The following is an 11,822-nucleotide window of genomic DNA, read 5'->3' on the forward strand; positions in this document are numbered from 1 at the left end:
ATAGGAAGCCTCTTTCCCTAAGACCGAGTCTGAAAAAACTTATTCATACCGTAACCAAAAACCCCTAAAAAAGTATTATAGGATAGAGTCCATTAACAGTTGTAGAGAGATATGGGAAGGCCATTGAGCCCTCCTACACTTTGATTCCGTCACGACATTCTCAGATTTGAAACAAAAATATCAGGTTTCAAAATTATATGCATTCCTTTTAAATTCAATACCAATGATCTGACAGCCAATTTCGAAAAAAGATTGCTTAACCTTAACATTAACCGTGCTTGTTCCAAATTTATTGGTATTAAAAACTTATTTATAGCGAGGATGCTTATCAAGGAATCGTGCTTGCTTGTTCATTCAAATAAGTGATTTGTTTGCTTCAGAATATTGTGCGGATTACTTGACGCTTCAAATGATTTTAATTTTTCTAATGAACAGGACGCTCTTGGTGGCGGTATTTCTCTGTATGATTCTTGGGTTTTCTTTTTGAATATGTTTGATACATTTTGCGATTTTTTAAGCTAATCATTTACTTATTTCTGAATTTGATTGTCTTTTTTTTTTCATCACTGTTCCAATTACAATCCAGATCCATTACTATATATATGAAAATACTAATTTTTAAAACTTTGTGTTATTCCTTAAAATAGCTCAATGAACTTAACATCAGAAAGGTGGTGAGTGGAATTTTTATTCTACAAGTCTTTTGTAGTGTCAGTTTTCTTTTGATTGGATAAATTAACTGTTAGATGCATTGATTGAACCATGAGTTTTAAGTTTTTGGTGAAACAAATTTGACGAGCATGCGGTGAGGAAGGTTTGAAGGGCGTGTTCCAAGTGGGACTGGGTTTTAACTTGTGGAGAAGTGAGATCTGATGGGCATGTGCGGTGGGTGACACAAATTTGAAGAAATTTTGGTTTTGTTTCCCTTGCTTTTTGGAAGTTTAGTTTGAAGGTTTCTTGAGGTATAGTGGAAAGGATGATGGATGAGGATGGGCATGTGGAAGGTGTGTCAGATGAAGATGAAGAAGAATCTAATTGTGTTAATATAAAAGTAGAGAAAGTTTCCAATGGTGAAGCTGGATCCATATCCTCTTTGCCTATACCATTGCAAGGATGGCCACGGACATTTGCAAGATCAATGGACATCTATGCAAGCTCACCATCCTTGCATGGGATGGGCTTCTTGGGAAGCTATGGTTTAGAACAGGACAGTTTTCTTTCTTCTTCAATTCAACAATACCAGCAGGAGGTTGAGGCTGCTCCTGCATTGGACAATTCAAATGTTTATTTGAAGGAGCCTCTTTTGATTCAAAGCAGGACAAATTTAGAGGAATGTTGTGAGAATGGTGTTTCTCTGACTATTCAGGGTTCAGGGTATGGAAACTCTGAGGGCAGCTCTTTCATCCGAGCTTCCATTAATGGCATCAATGTTCTTTCAGGTTTGTACATGTCCACCCGATTAGTTCTGTTTTGATTGGGTTTCTATGTTTGCAAATGCCAAAAATCACAATTTGTATTTTTGCCATGTGTTACTATGGACTTTGATATACACACACATATATATAATGAAATAGAAGAACTTGTGTAGTCGTTGTCTTGACATTAATTTCTAGGGTTTTCCTAGTTGCATTTGTTTAGCATTTCGGACAGAATATTTGTATGACCAATACAGGCCACTATAATGTTGTCAAATTTATCTTGCTCTCAGTTTGCTTTTGTTTTCTTGTTGCAATATTGTGGAGAATTTGATTATTACTGTATTGTTGGCTTTGGGGTCTTACAGTGTTTTAGTTTTTTGTATCAACTTTTGTGAAGGGTTTGGGTTTTAGCATGGAATGTCTTTGAACTCTCATATTCTCGGTTTTGTTCCAGCAATTATGTTGACGGTTTATATTTTACCATTTTTATTCCCACCTTTTATACATTTTAGCTTTGGAATCTTGTACTGATTTAACTGAAATAGCAAAATGTCCAACCTCCAATATATTTTAGCTATGGAATCCTTTATTGATAGAATCAAAAACACAAAAGTCTCCCACCTTTTATACTGACCTCGATTAAAGCCTGCCACCCACAATTCTATTAGAATTCATAACTGGGTACAACCAAAAAGGATCTTTGCAGGGCTACTAAACTGATCATTCCACCATAATCATTAATCTGTAATAGCAAATTTTTTATAGCAATAAGTAGAGAATGAAATGTGTTTAGTTTTAAACTATCTGCAATAGATGTTGTTATGAACAATTGCACAGATATGAACAGTCATAATCTACAGAATGAGATTTAAATACAGACAAGCAAACAAGACTGAGACAATCCATTTAAAAGCTAAACATCAACAAATGTTATCTTAAATAGTTATTGGTAGATTCTATGGACCAAATTGCCCTGAGGATATTAAAAACTTGAAAGTCATTTCACCTTGTTATCTGTGGGAGCAACGACATGTATTTAAGCCTAAGGTAATTCTGGAGTCTGCCCTTTACTCTTTCTGTGGCATTTAAAACAGTATGTACAGTACACAGATAAACTAGCAATCCAGCTTAGGGTTTATGTTTCTGTTTCAACACTGCTAGCTTTGGGATTCACTATTGATAAGATTGAATTATTAACCTCTCAATCCTTATAATTGCCTTTATTTAAGGTGTTCCAATCACACTTATCTCTGGAATTTCAAACAGCTTACAGCCAATTAAAAAAACTTGAATGATTGCTTATTTTATTAGTGCCCTCAAATTATTCCAGTACTGATGGAATGAACTTGTAAGCCCCCAACCCCCTATATTAATCTTAATTTCATTAGTCTCACATCATTTACACATTGTGCTTGGTGTTGAAAATAGGCTACATCAAATGAAACCTCTGCAGAGTTGCCGAATCTCTCATTCCACTAAAACTATTTCAATTTTCTAAGAACAATTTTACTATGTGATATGACATTGTTGGTTTTTGACTCCAGTGCTGATAAAGAAATGGTAAAGAGTCAGAAGACTCCTAATTTTATTATTGAAATACGTGGGTACCACACCAAGTAACGCCCTTGTGAACTCTTAAATTGATTTCTCATTTCAACTCTATTGTGAATATGGGGCTCAATTTCCATAAATTTTAACCAAGAGAAAGAAAAGACCAACATTGATTTTAGTCCTTTGATCTTCAATTAGGAGTTTTTGAGCTTTTTTTTTTTCACAAATTTCCTACTTTTGTCCTTTGAACTGATTTTGATACTTTTCATGCTTTAACAGGGATTGGGATTTTGTCAACACCATATGCACTTTTCAATGGAGGTTGGATGGGAATCAGCATTCTTCTTATTTTCGCATTGATGTGTTGCTACACTGGAATTCTTCTTAAGCGCTGCATGGATGTGAGTATGCAAATTCGCAGCTATCCGGACATAGCACACACAGCTTTTGGGCAGACTGGAAGAATCATTGTAGCCACCCTGCTGTACTTGGAACTTTATTCTTTTGCTGTAGAATTTCTGATACTAGAGGGGGACAATTTGGCCCAACTTTTCCCCAAAATGGTTATGAGCATAGCAGGAAAAAGCTTAAATGCTTATCAGTCATTTGTTATCCTTGCAGCTCTGGTTATTTTACCGACAATATGGCTACGCAATATGAGTCTGCTATCATATATCTCAGCAGGTGGTGTTGTTGCATCTATTGTTGTGGTTCTGGCAGTTGCTTGGGTTGGTGTGTTTGATGGGGTTGGATTTCACCATCATCATGGCAATTTGTGGAATCTGAATGGATTGCCCAATGTTATTGGTTTATATGCATCCTGTTATTCTGGTCATGCTGTTTTTCCCAACATCTACTCCTCAATGAAAGACCGTCGACAGTTTTCTTCAGTAAGTTTAACCTTTTGATTACTTATGCTCTGCCTTAATTGAAGTGTTCGGTGTCATGCTTGTTATTGCTTCTAGTTTTGATCTTGTTTTTGTTCACATCAACATGTTGGATCACACTCTGTGATCCATCATTAGAGCAGTAGATGCTAGATGTGTTTGTTTTTCACCATCTTTTTGATTGTACTCTGTGATCCACCATCAGAACGGTAGATGCTAGATCTGTATTTGTTTACATCAATGCTTCGAATCACACTATGTGATCTGTCGTAAGAATGGTAGATGCTAGATGTGTATTTGTTTACATCTGACTTTTTGACTTACACACTACAATGCATCATTAGGATGGTAGACGCTAGATGTGTGTTTGTTTACGTTAAGATTTCAGATTACACTCTGTAGCCTAAAACCTTTTGATTACTTAGGCTCTGCCTTAATTGAAGATTTTTATGCAGTGCTTGTTATTGCTTCTGGTTTTGATCTCATGTTGGTTTACATCAACATTATGGATGACACTCAGTGGTCCATCATCAGAATGGTAGATTCTAGATGTGCGTGTTTATGCAATCCTCTCAGATCATGCTCCGTGATGTGTGTTTGTTTATATTAAGATTTCAGAATACACTCTGTAGCCTAAAACAAACATTGATGTAAACAAGTGCACCCAATCAAAACCAGAAGCAATAACTAGCGCTATTATGAATTGTGGAAAACTGACACCTTTGATTTTCATGTATCATAGTCGAATCAATAATATGCCTGTTTTAAATAAAGCAGTTCTAATATATGCTTTTTGTGTGATAGGTGCTGGTTTTGTGCTTTATACTGTGCACATTTTTATATGGAAGCATTGGAGTTTTGGGGTATCTAATGTTTGGCAAAGCGTTGTTATCACAAGTAACACTGAATCTCCCAAGAGGAAAACTGGCTTCAAAAGTGGCAATCTGTACAACACTGATTAATCCGTTTTCTAAATATGCATTGACACTTACTCCATTGTCTACGGCATTGGAAGAATTGGTGCCACCATCAAAAGCCTCACCAAAAACATTGCTATTATTATGGAGCACATGCATCAGAACCTTACTGCTGGCTAGTACAGTTGCTGTAGCACTTGCAGTACCATTTTTTGGTTACTTAATGGCATTGATTGGCTCTTCATTCAGCTGTTTAGTTTCTTTTATTCTTCCATGCTTATGTTACTTGAAGATTTTTGGGGCAAGGGTTTCTAGGTCTGAAATGATACTTATTCATATCATTTTGGTTGTGGCCACCATAACAGCTGTTATAGGAACGTACTCTTCTGTGAAAAATATTGCAGATAATATATAATGATCTTGGCTATCTTATTGCAGACAAGATGTTAGTGTTGACATTTCAGGCTCTTTGGTTCGAGCAGACAGCTTAATCATCACACACTAATGTTTGATTACTAAGCTAAAAGTGTTAAATAGTCAAAATTGACTTATTTTTTCTAAGCTTAATTTTTACCTTATTGTGTGATGTTTATGGGTGGCCCTTTTAAGACTATTATTTTTAAATTTTTGACATGTTCACTGATCCTTCTGTAAATAGATGTTGCAGGCATTTCTCTTCAATCTTCAATTCTTTAAAATGATAAAAATTTGTAAATTATTTGCATTTTACATTGTCTATTTGTCTAGTTCTTGATCAAAGTAGTTTAACTTCCCAAGAACTTTATTATATTTTGGTAGGAAGTATACACCTGTTTTGTAACATGTAGTAAATTTCTTAGACAAATTTGTAACCAAAATTAAATACCTAGCAACATTGTAGCATAAGTTTTCTTTGGCAGATGTTTCTGTGTACCACAAATTGTTCTTTGAGATGTCGTGACTATTCCTACCATCCTCCCATATATTCACACATTTGATAAACTTAGATTGCCAAAATATACATTTTTTGGTTTCATATCTTAAATAACATGAAATATCTTAATATTGAAATTTTAATAAATATTTATTTTAAGTATATCTAGGAGATGTATTTAATCATATTAGATATTTATTTGAAATTATTTGTATATCTTTTATACTTCTCACATTCTAATAATGGGTCATGGAGTGTGATCTTAAATATTAATGCAAATAAATTCTACATATTTGACTTTGAAGCATCACACAATAAAAATTAGATAAATTATTTTGTACATAGAAATTTTAAATAATAAATTATTATTATTTGATCAGTGATAAAATTATTATTTTTTTAATGGAAAGTTGGATTTTGGCTTGGCCCAAACCAATGAGAGTTACAGTAAGGAACTCTCTTTCCCATAGAAATGGGTATAAGCATTAAGGACTTATCAACAAGTTCAAGAGTTGAGATTTTTTAATTAGTCTATCTTTTGAAGATGAGCATAAAATCATATCAAAGCCTCCCTTTTTAACCTTCTTATAGATTTTCCTTCAACCTTTTCCCAATCTTTTGACTTCCTTCTGAAGTATTTGTTGGACTTATTACATTAATTAGGTTAGTTTATGTGTTTAGATTAGATAAATAAAATTAGTTCAATATATAGTTGCTAGGAAGTTATTCCTGTAAGTAGCTATTGTAAGGGAAAATAAGACTATACTAGCAGTCGCATGTTTTTGTACATGCAACGCGTGTGCCGATAGGAGATGAGATTTAAGAGAAAAATGTAGAATGAACATTAAATAATGTAAATATAAGTTTTTTTAAAAATGAAAATACAAAAATAAAAAAGTTGAAGATTAAAACATAGATAACATTTGCAACATTTAGAAAATTTGAATATTGCTTAAGAAACGTGTTCAATAATTTCAATACTTTGCAATTAAATTAAATTATCAAATATGAAAAAAAATATCTTTTAAAAAAAAAACCCATCAAAAAATTTATTACAAAAAAATTAATAAGAGAAATAAAAATAATAATATGAAAAATAACAACATCTCTAACAAATATTCTATTGACTAAATAAATTATAAAAATTGAAAAAATAATATCTAAAGAAAAACTAAACTAATATAAAAAATAATTTAAAGTAATTTAAAAACTAAACCTAAATCAATTAAAAAAATCAAAAGTTTAATAATTTAATGTGGAGATCACAAGTAACTATTTTTTAAATAAATAAGAAAAGAAAAACAATAGTCAAAAGTGGATATTTAAATCATAATCTTACGTGAACAAATTAGGTTACTAATAATTTTTAATTTAAATAACATAATATTTACTAAAATCTTTTAAATAGATTAATAAATATTATTTATTTAAATTAAATTTATCAAATCTTTTTAAAAAATCCATCAAAAATTCTATTATGAAAAATTAATAAGAGAAATACAAAAAAAAAATGTCCAATAAATATTCTATTGATTAAATAAAATATAGAAACTAAAATCTAAATCAATTTTAAAACTTAAAAGTTAACTGAATAGATCACAAGATGAGCTAATGTGGAGATCACAACTAATAAATAGAAAAAGAAAAATAATAGTTAAAAGTGGAGATTACAACTAATAAATATCAAAACACGAGTTAAAAGTGGACGGAGATAAAAATTGACCAGTAAATAATTATTGGGAAGGATTTTCAATTTTTCGACCAAAACTCTTGCAAATTTTCCATCAAAAATTTAATTTTCGAGAACAAAGTTCCCACAAATCGCCTATCGGCTAAATAAAGATGCTTAGACATCAACATAAATAACATTCAGTATCGTTTCAATGTCAATTTAGTCTGTATCTGAATGTATCTAGAAAATCTGAATCAATAATATTAGCATTTTATATTTTAACTCTTCCATTTGGTATCAGAGCAAGTTGATTGATGGGGAGAAGAGTGTTGTTAATGGATTTTGGACAATCAGACTATAACTTCTATAGATTTATTGATGAGAGTTTTGAGACTTATTGTGTAGATATTATAATGTTATATTGTCCATGAATATGTTGTGATTGTTTTTTTATCAGGAATAAAATAGGGATCAGTTGCATATTACATGCATCACTTGGTTTTCAATTACATTATTTGTTCTGCAGTATTGTTTTCTAAACAATGGATAAATTATCTACAATTCATAAATTTGAAGGGCCTGAGTTTCACACATGGCAAATTAAGATACAATTGCTTTTGATTGAAAAATATCTATTGGACATTGTTAATGGAACTATTCAAAAACCCCAAGATGTAGATGAAATAACAAAGTGGACAACCAAAGATCATAGAGCCTCTGCATTAATTGGACTTGGTCTATCAAATGCATATTTGCACCATATTGATCTTTCAAAGGCTTCAAAAGAAATATGGGATGGGCTTAACGCCTTGTTTGGTTCATAGGCTTCTAGTACAAAAATGTCCATAAAACAAAAGTTGTTTAGGAGATGAATGAAGGTGATAACATTGTTAAACCTATAAGTACTTTTTGTTTAGTTCTTAATCAACTTGTAGGTGTGAACTCTAAAGTTGATGATGATGATGCCAAAGCAATCCTAGTTAGTATCATGCAATCCTAGTTAGTAGCATGCCTTCAAGCTTTGATCATATTGTTTTCACTTTGAACAAAATGAATCCTATCCTAGAAACTCTAATTTCTTTTTTAATTGATGAAGGAAATAGAGCTCATAAGAGTCATAATCTTACTAAGAATTGTACTTTATTTGCTAGAAAGAAATCTAGCGTTCCTAGCAGAAGAGAACTAAAAAAACATTATTGTTAGCAAAGTGGACATGTACAAATGAATTGTTTTAAGCGGGCCAAAGATCTTATCGATGGGAAGTTGAAGAAAAATACAACCTTTGTTTTAGTTGAAGGTGAGACACACTTTTGTGATTTCACAATACATTCAAATACTGATGATTGTGATAGTCCACCTAAAATTATTACAAGATTTGTGCATTAAAGAATTACAATTAAGTAAATAGGAGGCTGGAGGATTTTTATCATCTCGAGCTAGCTTCTCGCTCAGAGATGATTATTGCACGGGAAGCAAATTTGTGTCCCTATAAAGTCAGGGCTTGGCAAACTCATCCCTAAAGATAAGAGGGGACTTGATAGATTTGTGTCCCTAAAGAAAAGAGGGGGCTTGGCTACATGATTGTCCTTCTATGGAGTGAAGGGGGGCAAGATTTGAAGAATGACATTAGAGACACTTGGAGGAGGTGTCGAATTGTAGAGGAAAGAAATCCATGTATAGCAGTGATTGTTTCTATGACACTTGAGGAGGTGTTAGACACACTTAGAGGAGATGTGGACTTTCAAAGGAAAGGTGTCTCATGTGCAGCACTAGAGGAAGCATTAGGCACACTCCACAAAGATGTGAAATTTTGGAGGAACTATGTCTCATTGTGTAAGGGAGGTGGAAACAATGTTATTATGAGGACAACTTTAGGATTTGCATTCTGAAGTTGGGATATGAGGGCAACTTCAGGATTAGGATTTGTAATCTGAAGTTGCAAACTACTTTCAAAGATTGGCAAAGGAGCTTCGTCAAAGTTTCCAGAGGAATAATATTGGTGAAGGCTTTTCACTTTTATTGGATTAATGTAATAAGGGGGGATGTTGGACTTATTACATTAATTAGGTTAGTTTATGTGTTTAGATTAGATAAATAGAATTAGTTCAATATATAGTTGTTGGGAAGTTATTCTCGTAAGTAGTTGTTGTAAGGGAAAATAAGACTATATAAAGATACTTAGACATCAATGTAAATAACATTTAGTATCGTTTCAATGTCAATTTAGTCTGTATTTGAATGTATCTAGAAAATCTAAATCAATAATATTAGTATTTTATATTTTAACTCTTTCAATATTAGGAACTCATCCATGCAAGAAATTGTCTCTCTTGTATTACTCCAAAAGTGCCTCTCTAAAAAAAATTCATGCACATCCAATGTTGATACTATCACTAACACACTTCTCTCCACTTGCTGCAGGATCTGAACTCTTACTTACTCCCATTTTCAGAACAAAAAAAACTCAACCGTGCTCGCCTTCACAATTTTGATTGAATTTCAATGTGCCTACCAAAATTTTTGATTGAATTTCAATGTGCCTACCATGAGATTTGTTTCCTAGTTAAAATCTTTGCAGCCTCACTTCTCATATCTTGTCAGTTTTTTCTTCACCAAAGCTTGGGCCCTCCAATTTTCTTAAAACTTGTTTGGATGTCAATCCATCATCTTTTTAAGGCAACTTTGATAAAATATCCTCATTTATCTCCATTGAGTAGAATTTAAACGAGCTCATCTTTCCACCAGGTAACTTCTTTATAAACTCTCTTCTTTGGGCATCTGAAAGCCATATGCTTTATTTAAAAGCATCTTTTGCATTTGAGAGGAATTCCTTGGTAATCTACTGGCTGAATCTTGCTCCCAATTAACTAGTTTCAACAATAACTTTGTTGGGAGAGCTTTTATAATATCCTCCTCAACCAAGATAGAAGCATAAGTAGAATGAACAAAATTATGAAATCCTTCATCCATACTCATACATTTACCCGAAGTGTTCCCAATAGCTTCCAAGCATCAGTCAAACCAAGACTGAAGTGGCAAACATAGAAGTCTTACCCATAGGGGAATCTTTTCGTAAGATTCAGTTACAAGATTGAAAGCCAAGTACCATTGTTTCAGAAGCAACTTGTATTTACTCTCTAAGCTCCAACTGTAGTCATAGAACAATTTTTTCCTCTCTATATGATTCTCAAAAGTCACAAAAAATCTTGGCCGCCTGGATACATATGACCATTTCCATCCAAAATGGATCCCCTTCTTGTTAGATATCCAAAAAAAACCCTAAATCTCCTGATCAAACCTATCACCCATAAAATATTTTGCATTTTCTACTACCTATGTCTCATCCTCTTTACTAAGGTTGGCTGATAATTTATCATTCCCTTTCTTTCCCTATATCACTTCAACATAGCAACTTTGTTCTAAATTTGCTCTACCCTGCACCTCCCTATGAGTCTAAAGCTCTATCTTAGAACTGCCTTTAACTTCAAAAGCAAACCCCCATCTCGCCACCAGAGTTTCCTTGAAAGCCTATCAAACAAATAGGGGTAGAGGGACAATCACACTGTCCAAATCCCTTCAAATCATTTCAAACCATTCTTTCAAATAACATGCCCTCGTCATTTCCAAAAATAACTTTTCCATTGATCAGTATGGCAGCCAAAGGAGAGCATGTCATGTCTGTAAAACAGACAAAGGACAAGAGGGTCGTCAATGAAACTCCAAAACCTTATGTTCAGTCATCCAATCATCCAAACCACGTGCAAAGAGACTCCTGCGTGCGTCACCATCACTTCCTCCCCTCAAGCAGACCTTCATTTTGGTATTGCAATCCTCACACCACCACGCCATGAATTACTATAACGAGGGTCTGAGAAGCCTTGCCATCTCTAGGTAACAGACGTCGCTTGATTCACCCATGGAAAATAAGTCATAGGCAAAACAATATTTTAGAGAGCCATATTATTATTATTAGTTTTAGTTTCACACGATATTAAATGGATACTAAATAGATACCAATGCTTTTTCAATTCAATTGATCAATCAACTCATAGAATTTAAAAGAAATTAAAATGTTTATATCTCTTTCTAATTTTTCATTATTTTATTTATTACATTTTTCATTTATTATATTGAACCAAAAGGAAAAAATTCAATTTTCTTCAACAAAAATACAAATATTTTCTAACCCTATCATGCATTAATGTAAAACTTTCTTTGGACAAAAATGAATGTCTTATCAATATTAATTATCACAATCTATTTTTCTTACCAAGTTCAAATATAGAATTAAATATTTTTTATTTCTCATTTTAAATATATTTTTTATTAGTTTTACCTTGATGTTTATTTTTTTACAATCGTAAAATGTTATGTTTAAAAGTTTACACTATGTTTTACTAGCTACTATTTTACAATTTTGTTCTAATTTTTTTAATATCATTGTACAAATTGTAAAGCTAATAC

At 32.6% G+C, this 11,822-nt stretch overlaps 1 protein-coding gene across 1 annotated transcript; it reads left to right on the forward strand.

Annotated features, from left to right (window-relative positions):
• The first annotated feature begins 720 nt into the window (after window positions 1-720).
• Window positions 721-5,334, forward strand: LOC149536166 (amino acid transporter AVT1I-like). The gene is made up of 3 exons (XM_089804574.1): window positions 721-1,439; window positions 3,249-3,859; window positions 4,661-5,334. The coding sequence occupies exons 1-3, from the start codon at window positions 977-979 to the stop codon at window positions 5,186-5,188; spliced, it is 1,602 nt and encodes a 533-aa protein (XP_089660700.1). The 5' UTR covers window positions 721-976; the 3' UTR covers window positions 5,189-5,334.
• Window positions 5,335-11,822: the final 6,488 nt, after the last annotated feature.

Source organism: Cupressus sempervirens, chromosome 10 (assembly GCF_028749045.1).
Source record: "Cupressus sempervirens isolate cs-2001-9-10 chromosome 10, ASM2874904v1, whole genome shotgun sequence".
NCBI classification, from domain to species: Eukaryota; Viridiplantae; Streptophyta; class Pinopsida; order Cupressales; family Cupressaceae; genus Cupressus; species Cupressus sempervirens.